The following is a 20,896-nucleotide window of genomic DNA, read 5'->3' on the forward strand; positions in this document are numbered from 1 at the left end:
AATGCAGTTGTCCATAGGGTTTTTGTGGCAAGATACATACATAAATGGCCAAGACTTTCTTCTGCACAGATATTGCTGCTGCCCAGGTTGCGACCCAGCCAGATTCAAACTTAGGACCATCCGTGTCAAAGTCCAGTGTTGATGCCACTGAACCACTGGCTGGCCCAAAGGAATATTGTCAGAAACACTTGTTAAAATCCTAGTGAACATTGACTAGACCAACTCAATCTTTCCTCATGCTACAATACCACTTTCTCAGAAATCACTTGTCAGTGCCGACACCGAGGTAATAAGTTTTCTGTTTGCCACAATAAAAATGGTTTAAAGGTTAAATTATTAATACAGTATATGTGCAATATACAACTCAGATTCTTCTTCTCCATATAGCCATGAAACAAAGAAGACCATGGAAGTTCAAGGAGAACCAGCAAACCCACACCTCCACCATACAAAATAAACAGCAACACGATCATTGACCCCAAACTCCCCTCCTCGTACAAAAAAAACAAGAAAGAATGGGCGACAATATAGAATATTAAAACCCAAGACTGAAGAAGTCTATAGTCCAATCCATAAACGCAGAACTTCAGTAACATCCTCCATCATGGAAAGAGACATGACTTGAATGTCTGAAAGGGCTGTGTTCCTTCAAAGGCACAGACATGATGCATGCCACCTCTGCCAAAGAGAATCCTCATCATTAGTCAGTAACTCAGATTATCATCAATAGCCCCCAGTAAATAGTCCATGCACCACTGAGTCTGCAAGCAAATTAACATTGAGAAAACCATCAAGCTACAGAGAATCATTGTTGGTTAATCAAGAACTTCAAACACGTGCATTTCAAAATCCTTAGTTAGTGATATTACTAAGTATACTAAATATTAGTATTAAAAATCTGTACATTACATTTATTCAATTACACCATCAGCACACTGAAACAGAACTAAACCTGATCACTCCAGGAGTTGACATCCCGAGGAATATAAATCCCAAGTGAGCCCAATACTTTTGTCTCGTCATGACAGAAAGCCCTTTCTGAGACATCATCCTTTGGAGACAGCTTCCACCAAAACCTGTAGGAAGAAAGTTGTATGCAGGAAGAGAAGCTCTGGACTATGTTTTCAAGTGGAAACAGAATCTGGTCATGTTGATATCTCTCTCAAGTAAACTGGAATGGAGTTGTTGCACATCTCTGTTAAGCTTTTATAGATGAAATTAAATGCTTTAACAGGTTCTAGCTAAACTCCATTATATAGTAAACTGGAAAGAAATTCAAAGTACCTGTTTTGAAACATTAACATCAACAATTAAAACTAATGTCCTACAAAATTAATATGCATAAATAATATGCAAGCAATTACTAAGAAACCTTAGTGGCAAAATTCTGCAGTTGAGTAAAAGTGAGATATTTGTCAACCCAAATTAAGGTTTATGAAAATAGATCTTTTAAAAATAAAAAAGTAATGCTCGAGTTGTTAGCCAATGTTTTGGTTGTAAATCAACTTACTGATAACCTCTAATGACACTAAATTTCTTTCTCCAAGTCCATCACAACAAAGGGCATCAGCACTGCACCTGACTAAAATGATTTATGGCATACCTCACTTCTAGAGGGACACTGGGACAACTACAGACGGGAAGAAAATTAACCTACATACATAAAACTGCACACAAATTAAAAGATGTACCTACAGGTTTATAAATCGTCAAATCTACAGCATCAGTCAGAAGAGCGTAACACAAAAAATGCATGTTGATTTTTATCTCAATTGTTAGGGTAATGAAAGGGGTGAATAAGAATAAAACAAGGCGGGAGGGTGTACAGAACACCAGCTTGGAATGGGGCTTTCTTCAAATGTTTCCTTCCAATGTGGTTGGCATGAATTACATTGCTTTTAATCCATTCCAAAATTTGGAGCCCAGTTCAAGGCTCCTAAGAAGCCACACAATTTAAAGGGGTGGTATGGTGGCATAGGACATGCTTGCCTTCATTAGTCGAGGTATTCCGTTTTACAACTGGGAAACTATGCTACGTGCTTCTGGTAGGCCACATCTAGGAGTATTATTTTCAATTCTTTGCCTCATTATAGGAAGGATGTGGCAGCTGTGGACAGGGTGCAGATTAAGTTTACAAAGAGGCTGCCTGGTTTGGAAAATATGTTGAGATTGTTTTCTCTAGAGCAGTGAAGGCAGAGGGCAGATTTAATAGTTTATTAAATTATTGAGGCATAGATAGCTAGCTATTATCTTTTTCCTAGGATTGGGAGGTCCAACACTTGAAAGCATATGTTTTAAAGTGGGGGGGGGGGGTGGGGGAGTACAAAGGCGTGCAAGGCAATTCTTTTTTTCTTTACTACAGAGTTGTGGGGCCTGGAATGTGCTGCCAGGGTAGTGACAGAGGTAGATAACAATGAGTACTTTATATACAGTGCCTACAAAAAGGATTCACCCCCTTGGAAGTTTTCATGTTTTATTGTTTTCAACATTGAATCACAGTGGATTTAATTTGGCTTTTCTTGACACTCATCAACAGAAAAAGATTCATGGTGAAAACACATCTCTACAAGTTATCTAATTACAAAGATAAAACAAAATAATTGATTGCCTAAATATTCACTCCCCCTTAATATGATACACCAAATCATCGCTGGTGCAGCCAGCTGATGTTAGAAGTCACATAATTAGTTAAATGGCGATCACCTGTGTGCAGTCAAAATGTTACAATTGCGAGTACACCTGTATCTGGAAGGTCCAACTGCTGGTGAGTCAGTGTCCTGGCAAAAACACACCAGGAAGATAAAAGAACACCCCAAGTGACTGTGTGAAAAGTTTATTCAAAAGCACAAGTCAGAAGGATACAAGAAAATTTCCAAAATCACTGAATATCTCTTGGAATAGTTAAGTCAATCATCAAGAAATGGAAAGAATATGGCACAGCTGTAAATCTGCCTACAACAGACAGTCCTCAAAAACAGAGTGACCATGTAAGAAGGGGACTAGTGAAGGACGCCACGAAGACCTTTGACAACTCTGGAGGAATTTCAAGTTTCAGTGGCTGAGACGGAGAGACTGCACATACAACAACTGTTGCCCCAGTGCTTCACCTGTTGCAGCTTTATGGGAGAGTGGCAAAAAGAAAGTCTCCTGTTGAAAAAAATCTCACATGAAACCTCAGCTAGAGTTTGCCAGAAGGCACGTGGGAGACTCTGAAGTCAGATGGAAGAAGGTTCTACAGTCTGATGAAATCAAAACTGAGATTTTTGGCCACACTAAACACATCATCAAAACCAGACCAGCCCTACTGTGAAGCACTGTGGTGGCTGCATCTTGCTGTGGGGACACTTCACTGCAGCAGGCCCTGGAAGGTGTCTGAAGGTAAAGGGTAAAATGAATACAGAAAACTACAAGGAAATCCTGGAGGAAAACCCAAGAGAACCGCAACTTGGGAGAAGATAATAATTGCAAGACAATAACTCCAAACATAAAGTCAAAACAACACAGGAATGGCTCAAAAGCAACAAAGTTGATGTCCTGGAGTGGCCAAGTCAGAGTCCAGACCTCAAACCAATTGAGAATCTGTGGCTGGACTTGAAAAGGGCTGTTCACTCATGATCCCCATGCAATCTGACAGAGCTTGAGCAGTTTAGTAGAAGAATGGGGAAAAATTGCAGTGTCCAGATTTGCAAAGCTGATAAGAGATCTATTCACACAAACCCCACTCAGGCTGTAATTGCTGCCAAAAGTGTATCTACTAAATACTGACTTGAAGGGGATGAACACTTATGCAATCAATTATTTTGTTTTATATTTGTAATAATTTAAATCACTTTATAGAGATCTGTTCTCACTCTCACCTGAAAATCTTTTTCTGTTGATCAGGGTCAAAAAAAGCCAAATGAAACCCAGTGATTCAATGCCATAAAGCAATAAAACATGCAAACTTCCAAGAGGGATGAACACTTTTTATAGGCACTGTAAATATGCAGAGAACAGATATTTAACCAAATCAGTAAATTATAAACCATAATACACTACATGGGCATAGAGTACTGTAATTAAAATGCTGAAATTAGATATAAAAATTTCATTATTTAGGTATCCGTCATCATTTTCCAATTAAAGTGCAGAAGAAAAGACGGGCTAAAGCAAGGATAATTGTTTTGCACATATTATGTTCCTGGATGCAATGCTTGAAATAATACTAAGTTTCTACCGCTTCAGCTATGAAGAAAATATTAAATCATTGGAGATTAATTATAATTAATTGCTCATAACTATTAAAGTTCCACACAAGTAGGCAAGTTTACTCAAGACATCAGAAGATGTTGTGCTATGACAAAGAAAACTAAAGTTCAAATGCTGTTTCACCCCACAGTAGGTGATGCCGCATTAGCTGATATGGGAAGTATGTAATACAAAGTAGACAGCCCCCTCAAAAACATTCATGAAGGCCATAATCTGAATTTCACTTACATCAAGTTCCTTTTACAGAGGCTGGTAGGAATGGAAATACAAGTTTAAAAAAATGAAAAAGCAATATGTTTAATTAAATATGCAAAGTAATTAAGGTTCTTGGGAAAACAGGTGAAAGGGTAAGTTGCTGTGCCACAGATATAAATAGTGCGAACAAGTAAAAATGTGGCAAATGTTTGATGTGAGAAAGTGTGTGTGCATGCACTTTGATAAGAGGAATCTAAATGGAAAGAGACTGAGATGAGTAAAGTTTAAAGGAATTTAGGGGCTCATTATGTATGTATCAAAAATAGCAAGTACAAAAATAATTAACATGGCAAATGGCATGTTGGCTTTTATTGCAAAGGGTTTGGAACTTAGAAACCGGGAAATTTTATTACAATTTTACAAGGTGTGGGTGAGGCCACTGTGTATAGCTTTGATCCCCTTACCTGCAAAAGGATACCATAGTCAAAGAGACAGTCCAAAAGAATTTCCCCCATGCTAACTCTTGGAATGAAAGGATTACCCCATCATGAGAGGCAGCTGGAAGCTTAGAAGAACAAAAGGTGAACTTAATGTAACACATGATATTCAAGGGTAGGACTAGATAGATGTTAAGATGTTCTCACTAGGAGAATCTCTAACAAGCAGACAGTTTCAAGATAAGGAGCTAATCTTTTATAAAACTGAGATCTGAGATTCTCTGCCCCAAAGAATTGTGGTGCATAGCTCATTAAAGTGGAGATTGATAAATCATTGAAAGATCGGGGATTGTATTGAGAAGGAGTTCAGGCCTGGAGTAGATCAGCATTGATCATATTGAGCGATATGGCACAGCAGGCTTGAAGAACCAGGTGGCCTACTACTATGTTTTTGTAGTATTGAAGACCAAAATTAAACACCAGATGCTTTTATAATGTTAATAAAACAAGTTGTAATAATTCCCAGATCTCAGGGAAATACCACTGCGTGTGAAATTCCAAGCTGCAGCAATATGTTGCCAAACTAATTCCTCCACAATAGAAAGCATTTTTTAAATTATCTGGAATGTAAAAACTAACTTATAATAGTTAAAAACTGCAATCATATTATAAATCCTTCTAGCTTACTACTGCCTTTTTGTGAACAAGAGCTCCCCACCTTTTACCCATCTGGTTTAAAAGTGACAGCAGACCCACAGTAATGCCTCTGAAGTAGTCAAGTAAAAATATGCAAGAAAAACAGATGGTTTGAACTTCCCACTTAAGATCACCACGGGAATATCTTCAGCACAGTCTGTGGCAGTTCAAGATAATTATCCAAGGATAGATGCCAACCAGATACCTTTATTCCACAGAAAAAGTCATTATTAGACAAAAGAGATAAATTTCCTATATTTACCCACATATACTGACCCTGAATTTGGTGTTAGTCCTCATTGTAGCTGCTGAATTTGAAGAAAGCAGGTCACAAAAAGCCTAGCAATCTGTGTGCAGATATTAAATGTGGTCAAGTGTAAAATTCAAAATTATTCTGGGTATCCATCAATTGGATTAGAAAAGTGACTGAGCAGCCAATCACATTAAAGAACTCACAAACAGCAAGCCAGGAAGCAAAAAGCATAAGTATTTAATTAACGCTGTAAATATTTTCAAAGTGTTAACTGAAGATTAAACTAGACAAATAATTAAGGTAGAAGCTGAAATATCAAAGCATTTTAATTTTAAAATCTAATGTTTTGAAATGTGCAAAGGATTACAATTAATACGTGAAATCTTGGGGCTAGCAAGCTTACTAAATGGTAATTTCATCTTAATAAACCATTATAAACTCACCCACACCTCATGCAAAAAATGCATTACATAAGGGCATTTGGTTATGCATATTTCATTAGAAACAAGTTCATGTGAGTGAAAGCAATTTCCCTTGATTCTGTTAGAGACATATGGAAATTGCAGCTCACAACAACTTCAGTGTTATCACTTTAATTGCCACATGTATTAAAATCTTCAAGTTTCAATGAGTCTCATTGTATAACTCAGTTTTGTGGTTCTAAAGCAGAGAAATCGGAGTCATTATTACTGCAAGTACAACAGACCTGAGAAACTGTAATAAACATTTTTGGAAGGGGCTAGGGGAGGGGAGGGGAAGGATACTACAAGAAAATTTTCATGTATGTAAAATATATTACACCATTTTACCAAAGGCAGATTATTAATTTCTTGATATCGCAACTTTGAAATATTATATTTGATCACCTGATGTTATATTTAAACAAGGATATTGATCCTGTAGAAACCACAAGCTGTCAAATGCTACTGTTTGGATTGAGACAGCAGTTATGGTTTGGCTCAAAGTATGGATACATTAGACACATGAAAAGTTTTTCCTCACAATACAACAGCAATGAATAAAAAAATGCTTTTTTAAAAACATAGAAATTTAGCTTAAAGCTTTCTAATAGGAAAGTCAAATTCAATCTCTGAAACAAAGCAAAGCATTAATGGAGCTTTTGAAAATCTTCATGCCAGAACAGCTCTTAGCAGCTCATAAATAGAACAAAAAATAAATACATTATACATTAGTACTAAGCAGTAGCCATTCAGATAAATGTACTCAAGTGTTCAAGTTTAATAGCCGATTTGAGGAATATTGCCCATTTGTTTTAAATCAACACAAATACATATTAAAATTATACTCTAAAAGATCAAATAAATTTGTGTTTCAGAGTTGTAAGTGTATATGGAGGAGACAACACCTCACTTTTTGTAAAGCACTATGATTACTTTTTTAAAAATATATGAAGCAAAGCAATATTTCAGTATTAACACTTAGTTGATGCAATAACTATAATTTATTTAGCTTTCACAGTATCAAAGCACAGCACACATTTTTGAATTGGCAGCTTATAACAAAGTGCAGCCACACCAGAAAGAACCAGAGTATCTCCGGACCATTAGTTGCTGTAATAGAACAAAGGCTCATTTACAGCACAGAAAAACCTGCATTGTACCTCCTTTATAACAACATGCAAATTTATCCTCTACTGACAAAAAAACACATCATCAAAATAAATTTATCTTTAAATATTAAATATACAAAGGACTAGCTAATTCTACTATCCCATTTCACAGTTAAAAATATAAAAGCTAGTTTTTCATTGCTGACTGTAAACATGAAGTTTTATAATACAAACACAGTAGTTTTTCAATTAAACACTTTTATCTAATCTAGCTTCAAACTTGCAAGATTTTAAAGCCTTATAAATTAAACTGTCTTTAAAACATAATGACTCCAATCCAAGTGCATCTTGTGTCAAATTCTGAAGTGTAAAGGGATTAAAGAGTCAACCAATTTTAAATTATGATTGGATTCTAATGTTTCAATTTTGTAGGATATTGCACATTCCAATATCCAACAACTAAATGGTATTGTGATCTGACAATAAACGGTACCGCAATGAAGCAGCCTTTGCTATTTAATACCATAGACAATATACAGATTTATTACAAAAGAATCGAAGTACATTGAGCTTATTCAGATCTTTTCTTCAGAAAGCCTGTTATATTTACTACTACTGACAATAGTTAAACTTTGCACTCTTTTTGCCTTATCAGTATAGCCTATTGTATTGGTAATCTGGCATAAACAATTGGTGTGTTATGGATCATATATTAAATCTCTTGCTACATGCCAAGTTATAGGCAACTTTGCTATTGCGTACTAATAGCAGATTCTTCATCCTTACTCATTTCAATATCCATTTCACTTTCTTTTGGTTGATCGTCATGCTCCACTTCTTGGTCATGTCTGAGCTGAACCTCCACAGGAGTAGATTCTTCTTTTCCACCCTCATCTTGTTTAATATTATGAAGTGATGTAACACTTTGATCTCCAGCTTCCTCACATGGTTCTAAAATATGACAAATTAGTTAAATAATATGAATTAATTAGGTGTCCATTCCTGAATGTTGCTGCTTTTATCCTTTGTGCCACAGGTAATTGGGATTGACACACAGTCATGATAGGATTGATGCAAAAACATCAGACACCTTACCAATACAGACAAGCTTTTTCAAAAAAACAACTTAGTATATCAAAGCTGCAGAGCCTGGGTTCAAGAGCAAGGCACAACATGAGGTGTGATTGATTTAAGCACCAGGCTGAATTGGAAAGCTCTGGAATTGGCAAAATCAAGGTGGTGGGGCAAGAGCCCAAAACTGCATTGAAGCAGCAAGGCACAGGTTTGAAGCAGTGAAGAACAACCTGTGGCTTGGACAATTTAAGTGCTGGACCAGACTGAAATGGTCAGCTTGTCAGGGCCAGAGGTGATGGACAAGCTGATTCAGCTCGCTGCTCCGTAAAATTTTCTCATCTGTGAGATGAACTGAGGCTGCGGCCTGCAACTAATGGACTCCTGAATCAGCTGCAATGATGATCAACTTTGTGGCTGTGAACTCACATTCATGAACTTCAGTTCTGGATGTTATTTGCTTACTTTTATTGTTTGCACGAATTGTATTTTTTACCCCTGCACATTGGGTTCTATTAGGTTTCTTTGTTTTGTGGCTGCCTATCAAGAGACGAATCTAAAAAAGGATTTTGTTTGATTTCATAGTACGCCCTGATAGTTTAGTCCTTCTTAGTCTACAATGAAGCTCCTCCTCTTGCAATTTCTTTCCAGGACCTGGAACTCCTGAACATCATGGTACATAATTCCTTGTAATACTGTCTGTTAATCCTTTTCTTTTTCTCTCAGAACAGAAAAAGTTGTATTTCCTAACACGAGGGCAAAAGGATAAACTTCCACAGGCCCAGGGCCCTGACAGAACTGCAGAAAATAAATCTATTAAACAAACATATATACAACCCATCTTGAACTGTGTAAATTGAAAAAATGACAATTCCAGATGCATATAAAATGAGAATAAAAGATATTTAGTTTTCTTAAACAGAGCATTTTTGAACAAGATGGCTAGTTAATTACTTACATTTGTAAAACAAAGATCTCAGGTTCCATTGTTTGGTCATTACTCATTCTTACCTAGTTAAATTCTAGTATTTTTGGATTCACTCAGTTTCAGATCATTGGTTATTTGTTAATTTTCCAAGGTGAGGATTTATTTTACTTGGCCACTATTTTTCCCCTCTGGATAAGTACAGATAACCCAATATCACTCTTTCAGGTGCAAGGTGCAGAATGGAATGTTTGATACACGACTTAGCCGCATTAATAGAGATGTCATAATTGAGAAGTTAATATACAACTCATACTAATGCTATCTGGAATATACAATCTAATTAAAATTTACAACTTTTAGCTATTCAGCTGTGAAAGATCTACACAAGATAGAGGGTGTTGCAGGAAACAAAGTGGACCAAGTAATAAGCTGGCTACAACTCTGCTCAAAAGACTGACTAGATGTAAATTCCCACTGAAATGCATCTACACCACTAATAGATCTTGCTTGAAAACACTTTTAAAAAATCTACAGAAAAGTATCACTTTTAAACCACTTGAGTATGTGAAATTATAACTTTCTGCTGATATTACATCTCAAAATTTAAGTAGGTTCATCAGAAAGAATGGGCCAATGAAGTAGGTTTAGGAAATATTATATCTTTTCCATGTGATGCCACAATGGAAAAAAAGACCTAAATATCAATTTTTCTTTTAAGTAGCGGGATTTAGAAAATGTATAGTATATCTCACACTCCCATAGAATAAATCTGTTACCATAATTCCAATGAATTGTGCATCTGGAGCTTAAAAATCAAGTCAGAATGGTACAAGAATTGCTCGCTCAACTCAACGTAATACTAATAAGTTACCTACCTAAGCCATATAGTCTATTAACTGATCTAGATTACATACTGATCCATTTGAATGCACGATACACAATCTCACCTTTATCAGATGTGGTGCTGTAGTGATGCCCTTCCAGAAGGATCAAGAACATTCCCTCTCTATTAGTATGTGTGCAACACTAAAGGAATGCTTTACCATCTGTGGTCTCATCTGAGATGAGATGCTTAATTGGATTCTGCCTGTCTCAAGCCATGACCAACATTAATCCCTTAATTCATATTTAAAAATCACAGTATTTTATACATATTTCACCACTGTCTGTGGGAGTTTACTGCAGACAAAACTAAGTGATCCTTTAAACATTACAACTGTGTTGACATTTCAATAGCATTTCATGGTGCAACAAACCACCTTTCTAATTTGGCTCTCCTGTTTTCTTCTCAGTTTGAAATTTCTCATGCAAGAGATTTCATTCTATAAAACCCCAGGTATCACACTACTTTTGTTTACCAAGCTTGCAAAACTATACCAAGTCACATACCAAAAATAATTTGAAATGAAGGATGCAGAGACTTCCCAGCCCCAGAATGGCATAGAAGACGCTCATTTGGTCCTTTTGTCTTTGTCATTGAAATTCCACCTCACCCCCCCAAAAAAACCCACAAAAGCTGGAAATCTAAAATAAAAATAGTAAATGCTGGAAATATTCTGCAGGTTAGGCAACTCCTGTGGAAGGAGAAACAATCACCATTGAGTCATGTACCTTTAATCAGAACTGGGAAAGAGAACCAACTGTTGTCTTACTTTTCCAATTCTGACAAAGGGTCACTGAATCAAAATATTAAGTTTCTCTTTCCAAAAAAGCAATCTAACAGAATGTTTTTGACCTTTACAGATTTACTATCAGAATCTTCGCCTGTCATTGACTTAAAACTATAAACATTACATATAAGTAAATAAGAACAAACATTTATAGCACTGTCAGTGTTGTTTTATAAAAGCTAAATAAAACTTGCAAAGTATAGCACAACAACTGCTTTAAGTGCTTACCATTTTCAGTCTTATCATCGTGTACCACAGCTGGAGAGCTAACAGAGGCTGGGGAATTAGAAGATGTTCTTTTCTCAAAGTTGAATTCTGGAAGTCTTGGAGCCTGAGGTCTTGTTTTCCGTGCCGGATTAAGAAAGAAACAGTATGCACATCTAAATGCTAGTGAAGAAAACAAAAATAGTGCATTTTATGCATCCAAACACATTCATAGCATTTTTTTTAAAAAACAAAACCTTACAGGGGTATCTCAAATCGGTTAAAGCCACAGAAGTATACAAAATACATGAGGACCTTGAGTGTTCGGAATTACAGCATATAAACAAAGAATTTAATGGAAAGCTCCAAATGATGGAACTCCTGTTTTGCCAGAGCTTGATACAAATGTGACTATCTTAGTACAACAAAAGATTATGGCTATTATGATGCAAGGAGAGCTCAGTGCTTGCTGCTTGTTCACAACCACTAACATACAATTGTGACTGCCCTTTCAGAAAGGACTGCAGGAACAGTGTGTGCTGGTGGCAGCTAAACAGCAGAGAACATAAATCTATGTTGGTGAATAGATGTAGAATTAAGGATCTGCAAAGTAAAATTTGGTACAAATTCTATTGTCTGTAAACCAGTCCCTCCTCAAAATCTCAAAAATACAAACATTGCATCTAGTAAGGAATTCTCAAAGTCCTTATCCTTCTCAAGAGCTTCAAAAATGTTCTCGTCCTTACAATAGTCAAACTTCTAAATTACAATCAAAGCATCGCTACCAGTGGCTGTATCTTTACTCTAAGCACATTTCTATAAACAATAGAATCAAATAACATTGTCAATATTGTAAACCTGATTTGATGTTATTATAATAGGCTAGTTTTAGCATCAGAAAGCCAAAACGGGGCAGCACAGTAATTCACACAATGTTATGACAGCGCCAGTGACCCAGGTTCAATTCCACCAGTCTGAGGAGATTGTACGTCTCCCCATGATCATGTGGACTCACTCTGGGTCCTGTTACTGTGCTATATGTCTGAATAAAAATATAAAAAAGGCACATTTTGCAAAAACATGTCTATCAGAGTGATACATCACTGTTGCTATGCTGCAAGTTTTCTATTGCAATTGTGCAGATGCCAATACACTCCACCTGAACTGTTTCAAAGGATCAGTAACAAATATTGACTATATTAGAACAGAAAGGCTTGGTTTAGGAAGAAAGAACGAACAGGTAGAGGGGAAATTTCAGCATTGGCAGTTCAAGGTATGGTCATCAATGCCTATGGAAATTTGAAGAGAAGGAGGAGACTTTCAAATATGAAGGTGCCATTTAACCAGTAGGAAATATAGGCCAGAGGGATACAGGTGAGTAAGGCAATAGAAATCAACATTTCAGATAATCCAAATACCTGTCAGTTTACGAAACACTAAGAACAAGAAAAGGGGTTATGTATGGAAATTGAAACATGAGAAAGGATTTCACTATATTGCATGTTCCAGTGTGAGAAACTGAAGTAAATGTGGATTAATAGTCACTGACCAAATAGACATTGCACAATTATAATGGAACTAGCCCAAAAAAATTCCAAAAAATCAGATCAGTTATTCTATTTGCTGTTACTACTCAGCACTTGTTTCGCACAATTTATTTTCCAGAAGAAACAATGCTTTAAATTTACAAAAGTCTTCTTTGCAGTGGCACTTCCAATCAATGGAAGCAAAGAGAGGCGATGGATATGGAGCAATTTTAGAAAGAAACTATGAACTGAGAATAGTCAGACCTAAAAAAGGAAAGCTCAGGGGATACATTTTAACACAGATATTTTTACTTCATTATCAGTAGACTGAAATAGAGCATACAGCATCATTGTTCCAAGTGCCTTCGCTTTGGATAGACTTCCCTCTGATGGATATAAAATATTGCATAAAAATGACTGACAGTATAGGTGCTTTACAAAAACATCCAGGCCAAAACGCATTCTTCAAATAATATCAAAACTGATAATTTGGTTATTATTCCTAGAAATGTGACTATAATCAAAGAAATTTGTATCATCTTTGTCATTAGTAAATGGTGTTGGTAGGTCAAAGCTGGTACACTTAAACAATTTCCTCATAATCTGAGTCATTCATGGAAAGATACTGATAAATCATGGAACTGATTAATAAGCTCCACAGAATGCAGGCAATTCTTTTTCCAACCAATATCTAGAAACCTATCAATTGCCTAAATATGCAGCAGTAGAAATTCAAACAGCTGGAAGAGGCAGAAGTTGTTATCCCTTCCAAAACAATTTAATGAAATGGCTAAATTATTACTGATTTTTAAAGACTGCATATTCTTGTTGAAAAAGGAACAGATATTTTTGATGCTGTTTCTTGTGATAAATAATTTAGTAACTCCATTAAATTAGTTATGGAAACAAGGAAATGGACAGTTATAGACCTTAGATTTCATTTGCAATTTTTCTCTTTCCACTGACCTCATTTAAAACTACTTGTCATAGTGTATTAACTTCAAAGATGTGCAAAAGAATCATATAATTGGACCTGTGATGTTTTCTCCACAGAGGAGATCCCACAAGAAGAGGAAAAAAAAGATTTGCTGCATTAACAGGTAATGCTCAAAAGAACCTCCACATCAAGTGCAAGTAGAAGAAATCCTGCATTACAGAGAATTTTACCCAGTTATCCAAGGTTTCACTCTACAAAATGTCTTCACACACACCATCCTAAAAAACTAAGGAAAAGTGACACCTCAAGAGTAGGCCTAACATGAGTCCACACGTTATCAAAATGTGGTTACGGTCTTCAACATTGTTTCATTGATAAAAGCAGAACTGTATACTTTCATCTGAATAATGGTGTACTCACATCGCTCACCTTTGTAAAATGACAGAATTATAGACAAACAATATAATCATGTAAAAGTCAGAACATAGAAAGATAACCAGGTGAGGGGTAGGGAGAGTGACTGCACTGATATACAGTTTAACATTACTGAGAATAACATGACAAATGTACAGAAAACACATTAGCATTGTGTTAACTGTCTATATTGCAAAGTCTATAGTGTACAAAATATTGGGGACAACATCACATCAAAAAGCTACTTAATGTCAGACAGGTTTGACCCATGCTTAAGTTAAGGCACTACTTTATTATTTTGTCAAAAGTTCAATGCCATTCAACCGTGTAAGTGTATATCACCAAATGAAACAACACCCCTCCAGACCAAGCTGAACACACATCACACAAAGTAATATTACCACCAATAAATTAAATAATAAGGTGCATTTGTGACATAAGTATTAAAAGTAAACAGTATAATGCTATTGATGCTTCACACGTGATGAGATCTGGGTGGAGTCAGGGAGTTCAGTAGACTCACACTCTAAGAGTTCTTGTCCTCATGCTACAATAACTTCGACCTGATGTGGTGGTGGGGGGGGTTCAAAGAGATTGTTGAACGGATGGGAGGGATCATTGACAATGCTAAGGGCCCTGTGCACTCAGTGTTCCTGATAAATATCTCTGCTGGATGGAAGACAGACCCCAATGACCTGCTCAGCAGTCCTCACAATCCTTTGTAGGAAACTACAACATATTTTAACTTACAGTAGTTTTGTGAAACTAAGTCTTTCATACTTGCCTGATGGTATCTAAAAATACTGCACACTGGAGCTTACATGAAAGTGGTAATATATAAAGAAATTGAATTGTTTAGAACAGATTAATATTTTTGTCTTAATTATTCATACATTCCTCAATATTTGATTAAAATAATAGTAGAATATCAAGCAAATAGGCTGTGATTTAAAGGGACACAGCACATTGGCTTGAGTTCTCTCATTTGCATACGTATCCGTATAAACAGAGCTCCTTACATACTTTTCAAAAAATGTCGTGCTATAAAATAAAGTTACAATGGTGTAGTTTAGAATCATTGTTACCCATTTGTAAAATCTTATTTAGAGAGGAGTTCAAGTTCAGGCGATTTAGCAAGCACCCCTGAAGATTAGCAGATGGGGGTAGAGTCTCAAAGCAAATAAAATTCTACATTTGATACTCAATCTGCTGAAACTGCTTTGTGTGACAGAGCCCTGGGTCTCAACACCCTGGGTTAGGTAGAGGAAAAGCTTGCATTCTTGCAACTCTATTAGACTGTTTGCTTGTATGTACTGGATAAGGCTGTAAACAGGCTCAGATATAATGGTTCCATATTTCAATTTCCAGCAATAGTTAGCACAATTTCAAACATGAACAGAGAACAAGCGAAGTTTTTCAGCCAGAGTTCCAAATCAGTGATCCAGAGGCAGCAGTTCTAATCCAACAGCTTTAATCTAAATTTAAATTGAAATTGAAAGAAATGTGGATTTTTTTTAAGTCTCAGTTGTAACTGGTGTAAAAACTCATTTGGTTTCTCCTATAACTCTTAAATAACACCTCAGCTCAGGGGCACTTAGGAATAGACAATGAATACCAGCATTGTTAGTAATGTACACATCCAATGAAAACATGAAGTAAAATTGGCTGGGAATAATTGGCAGTTACAGTGGCATGAAAAAGTTCGGGCACCCCGGTCATAATTTCTGTTACTGTGAATAGCTAAGCAAGTAGAAGATGAACTGATCTCCAAAAGTCATAAAGTTAAAGATGAAACATTCTATTCAACATTTTAAGGAAGATTAGTGTATTATTTTTGTTTTGTACAATTTTAGAGTGGAAAATAAAGGAAAGAAGCACCATGCAAAAGTTTGGGCACCCCAAGAGATTTGAGCTCTCAGATAACTTTTATCAAGGTCTCAGACCTTAAATAGCTTGTTAGGGCTATGGCTTGTTCACAGTCATCATTAGGAAAGGCCAGGTGATGCAAATGTCAAAGCTTTATAAATACCTTGACTCCTCAAATCTTGTCCCAACAATCAGCAGCTGTGGGCTCCTCTATGAGCTGCCTAGCACTCTGAAAATTTAAATAAATTATGCCCACAAAGCAGGAGAAGGCTATAAGAAGATAGCAAAGAGTTTTCAGGTAGCCGTTTCCTCAGTTCATAATGTAATTAAGAAATAGCAGTTAACAGGAACAGAGGAGGTCAAGTTGAGGTCTGGAAGACCAAGAAAAATTTCCAAGAGAACTGCTCGTAGGATTGCCAGAAAGGCAAATCAAAACCCCCCGCTGGACTGCAAAAGCCCTTCAGGAAGATTTAGCAGACTCTGGAGTGGTGATGTACTGTTCTACTGTGCAGCGACACCTGCACAAATATGGCCTTCATGGAAGAGTCATCAGAAGAAAAAAGGGTGCAGAATTTCATGTAAAGAACACCTCTCCAACTGTTAAGGACGGGGGTGGATCAAACATGCTTTGGGCTTGTGTTGCAGTCAGTGGCACAGGGAACATTTCACTGGTAGAGGGAAGAATGAATTCAATTAAATTCCAGCAAATTCTGGAAGTAAATCACAGTCTGTAAAAAAGCTGAAGATAAAAGGATGGCTTCAACAACAGGATAATAATCCTAAACACACCTCAAAATCCATAATGAACTAACTCGTGGCAAAAGTTGAAGGTTTTGCCACAGTCCCCACAGTCAGTTGGGACAACATCATCAAAAATCTGTGGATAGACCTCAAAAGAGCAGTGCATGCAAGACGGCCCAAGAATCTCACAGAACTAGGAGCCTTTTGCAAGGAAGAATGAGTGAAAATCCCCCAAACAAGAATTAAAAGACTCTTGGCTGGCTACAGAAAGTGTTTACAAGCTGTGATACTTGCCAAAGGGGGTGTTACTAAGGGCTGACCATGCAGGGTGCCGAAACCTTTGCTTCGGACCCTTTTCCTTTTTTGTTATTTTGAAACTGTAAAAGATGGAAATAAAAAAGTAATCTTGCTTAAGATATTAAAGAAATGTGTCAGCTTTAACTTTATGCCTTTTGGAAATCAGGTCATCTTTTACTTGCCTAGCTATTCACAGTAACATAAATTTTAACCAGGGTGCCCACTATATTTGGTCATTATGATTAAGGCAAGATTGCCAAGGATAATTGGCCAATAGCCTTTTCATAGTTCTTAAAAATTGTAAATCATGTTCTCGCAATACAAGGTAAACCTCAGGGAAGCAGATGTTCTGAGGTAACATTGACTCACACACAGCCATTTATTTTCTTTGCATTTCCAGTATTTACACAAAGTCAGTTTTGAGGACTTCTTGAATATAAAGGCCAAATGTTCTTTTCTCACAATCTGCTTTGAATCTTTTACAGTGAAGATAGGCAATTCAGCCTAGAGACTTCACTCCTACTTCGTCCAAATGTTTGATTTAAATGCATCCAAATTCTTCAGGTCATTTTGTATATGGTACACAATCCAGCTACGGTTAGTCAGTAGTGGAACAGGTAAACGTTTAGGATGGTAGATGGTTGGAGTGAAGCTTTTTGCACATTGTTGAAAATGCATTCATCAAGGCAACTTAAGGATATTTACACACAAAATGCTGGAGGAACCAGCAAGTCAGGCAGCATCTATAGAGATGAATAAACAGTCGATGTTTCAGGCTGAGTGCTGCTTTAGATTTCCAGCATCTGCAGACTTCCTTGTGTTTATAACTTAAGGATATTCTTGTCACATTTCCGACTCAGGTCCTTTCACTATTTACAAAAAGTAAATGAGTATGGAGGCAAGTCACATGCCACAGAATAGTCAACTTTTGACCTAACTTATATAGACACATATTTCAGCAGATATTTAAATTAGGCTTCTGACCAGTGTGTCTCCAGAATGTTGAGGGTAGAGGACACATAATCACAAAAAGACAAACTATCTATAGAATGTTCTTCAGAAAAAAAGTATTTTGTTAAATGATTTCTTCAAGCTGTCTTGACTAGCAACAGTAGCTAAAGAATAATTATATCAAACCCACACGATTTTGAAAATATGCAGTTCATTGCATTCTTACCAACATATTCGAATTCTTCTTTTAAAGCCATGCCATTATGAGAAAAACACTGCTGACAAATAAGTGCATATCTGTAAAGATAAAAAATAAATATAAGCCACAAAAATTATTATTATTTCAGATGTGCAATTGCCCTTAAAAGATGAGCAAGGCTGAATTGAAACCTGTTTGAAGCAAACTGTGTTCCTACTTTATGCATTGTAACATAGTGCTACCAGTTCCCCAAGTATTCAAATAATTCTTCAAATTCACCTGTTCTGTGGACCATCACCAACCAAATACTCAATAACTCTATCAATTGCTCCTCGATCACGAGGGAGGATTGGTCTTGCTAGGGGTGGACCTGGAGGGTGAAGTCCTACAATTAAGAAGAAATAAGATTAATGCAGGGTTGGAGAACAGTAACTTTAATCTAAAAGTCTTGTTTGATCCACATTGATGAAAATATCCCTTCAACTAAACCAAAAAAACCAGCTTTGTTCAAGATGTTTTAATGTTTTATCTGTGTACCTAGTTTTAGCTTTTCATTCTCATAACTCCTTGCTTTTGGAATGGGGTAAATTAATAGTAATTCAGCAAGTTATTTTTTAGTTAAATAAACCTATACATTTATATAAAGTTTAATAAATTTGATACCTTGCCATTTAGGAAGTTTACACAGCAATAAGATACAGAATGGTCAATTATCTTCCCAAAATCTCATACATTAGGCATATTCATAAGAAAATGCGATGTTCTGCGGTGCATAAACAAACATTTATCACTGCTTTAAGCTTTTGCCAGATGTGAAACTGTTTCACAAGGAAGTACAATTTAGCAACTTAAGCATTTGAATTCCTCCTGAAACTGGCCTAACAATTTTCCTGTAACTCAGGCCAAGAGTAATTAATGTAATTAAACATCAAGAGTAATTATTGCAAGATGACTGGTCAATTTTGCAAATCTTGGCAAGCCCTCAGATACCTGCTGGTTATTAATTTACAACCATATGGAAGCCCAGTGGTTCAACATTTTTGTTTTTAATTGATTTAAGGTCTGTTGAATGATGTGGAAAACATAAGGGAAAAGTACAAAAACAGTTCATGAATTTAGTGAGCAAAAATAACTACTTAGAACATGTTCATACAAAACTGTTCATTTTTGTTAAAAAGCACAGGAAGCCAAAGCAGCTGACCATTTTGCCGATGAACTTTTACTGCCATTTAAACAGTAGCTATGTAACATTTTAATAAGCTTAGTCTGGGTCTATAAAGATATGAGACGCCAGCTGTGAATGACTAATGACTAATTAAATATGGAAGTTTCATTTATCAGATAACTATTTCTGAAAGCATTGAAGATAAAATGTCCTTCATTTATATAGAAACGATTTTATTGGTAACCCACACTGACATTAAAACCATAATTGAAGCCAAGTGTTTTGTTTACCCATTACTGGAACTGGGGTAGTCGATGGCATTGCCCGCTTCGAAAGTACAGGTGTATGTGAAGCTGAATGAGCAGTCTTTTCTGGAGGGCCACCAGGAGCTGATGTACTTTGTATGGCAGGTGTGGCAATCAGCATGGTTTGCGGATTACCCTGATTGAGGTTTGGTGGAGTAGATGGAACTTGAGCTGACTTCCTTTGACGAAGTTCTGAAATAATAAAGTTTAGAATCTCTTTTTAATTGCACTGGATTTATTTTTACAAAATCATTTAAGATGCATGCTTTACAGCTGAATAATTGCTTAAGTTATACAAATCATTCATAAACAAATTTTGAAAGAATTTAACTTTGATTAAAAAATGAGTACTAGTTCTTCTGCTAAACAGTCCTTTTCCAGTAAACTCACCCCTTCTTCCAACTGCAACCCATCAAGGAATTTTAAAAACAAACTTAATATTCCTATTCGTGAGTTAATAGCTGGATAATGGAATACCTAATTAAGTTGAATATCCATGAAAAGCAGGAAAAACCAGTCAATTACTAGGCCAAAATTAACTCCACCAGAATGAAGGGAAAAGAAAGTCAGTGGTACCAAGCATCACTTAATCAGCATGAAGTTCCTAAACAACATTTAATCATTTTGCAGCCTTGGCCTAAAAAACAGACAAAGGAACCAAATTCAAAATGGAAAGTAGTTGGCCTAGCAAAAAAAACCCAGGAGATATTCTCAAAGAAGCCCAAATTAAAGTTAAGGAGAATACTCTTCAATGACTGCAATCATACCTAATGAAAAGATAGCCTGCAGTGGTTGTTAAGAGGCGAATCACTTCAAACCCAGGACAATACGCCCAAATTTCTTTAGCTACAACTTCATTATGGAGGAAGATTGTTAAAGTCCAAGAATGTGTTCAGTTTTATGCACACACTTCAAAGCAGTCCAAAGCCACATCCAACAAGACCTAGATAACATTCAGGGATGGGGTGATGTGGCAATAAATAGTTCTGATGCAGAAGCTCTAAGTAATGACCTACATTCACAAGATTATCAAATCACCTTCCCATGATGTTCAAAAATCTAGCTACTTCTACACATCCCCTATCAGCCATATTTTAGGGACACAGTTATGCTTGGAAGTCAATAGAACCAGCCATTAAATACTGTCAGCAAGTATCTGCCCATGATATTTCTGGCATCTCACAACTGGCTTCATCGCAAGAAGCAAAGGGTGATGGCGATGA

The 20,896-nt window shown here is 36.4% G+C and overlaps 1 protein-coding gene and 1 long non-coding RNA gene across 3 annotated transcripts in view; both read right to left on the reverse strand.

Annotated features, from left to right (window-relative positions):
• Window positions 1-316: 316 nt before the first annotated feature.
• Window positions 317-5,065, reverse strand: LOC132392222 (uncharacterized). Its single transcript, XR_009511449.1, has 2 exons — window positions 4,908-5,065; window positions 317-1,076 (listed from the first exon to the last, which is right to left on the reverse strand). It is a non-coding gene; the product is annotated as an uncharacterized LOC132392222 (long non-coding RNA).
• A 1,071-nt stretch (window positions 5,066-6,136) lies between these two features.
• LOC132392609 (endoplasmic reticulum junction formation protein lunapark-B-like) overlaps window positions 6,137-20,896 on the reverse strand; it is a 104,477-nt gene continuing 89,717 nt past the window's right edge. For both annotated transcript variants that reach the window (XM_059966735.1, XM_059966736.1), the window contains 5 exons: window positions 19,659-19,865; window positions 18,483-18,588; window positions 18,231-18,301; window positions 11,297-11,455; window positions 6,137-8,350 (listed from right to left, as the gene is read on the reverse strand). In XM_059966735.1, the coding sequence (XP_059822718.1) occupies window positions 8,151-8,350; window positions 11,297-11,455; window positions 18,231-18,301; window positions 18,483-18,588; window positions 19,659-19,865 (743 nt within the window). In that variant the 3' untranslated portion in view covers window positions 6,137-8,150. The remainder of the gene's footprint in view (window positions 8,351-11,296; window positions 11,456-18,230; window positions 18,302-18,482; window positions 18,589-19,658; window positions 19,866-20,896) is intronic.

The sequence above is a fragment of the Hypanus sabinus genome, chromosome 4 (genome assembly GCF_030144855.1).
Source record: "Hypanus sabinus isolate sHypSab1 chromosome 4, sHypSab1.hap1, whole genome shotgun sequence".
Lineage (NCBI taxonomy): Eukaryota > Metazoa > Chordata > Chondrichthyes > Myliobatiformes > Dasyatidae > Hypanus > Hypanus sabinus.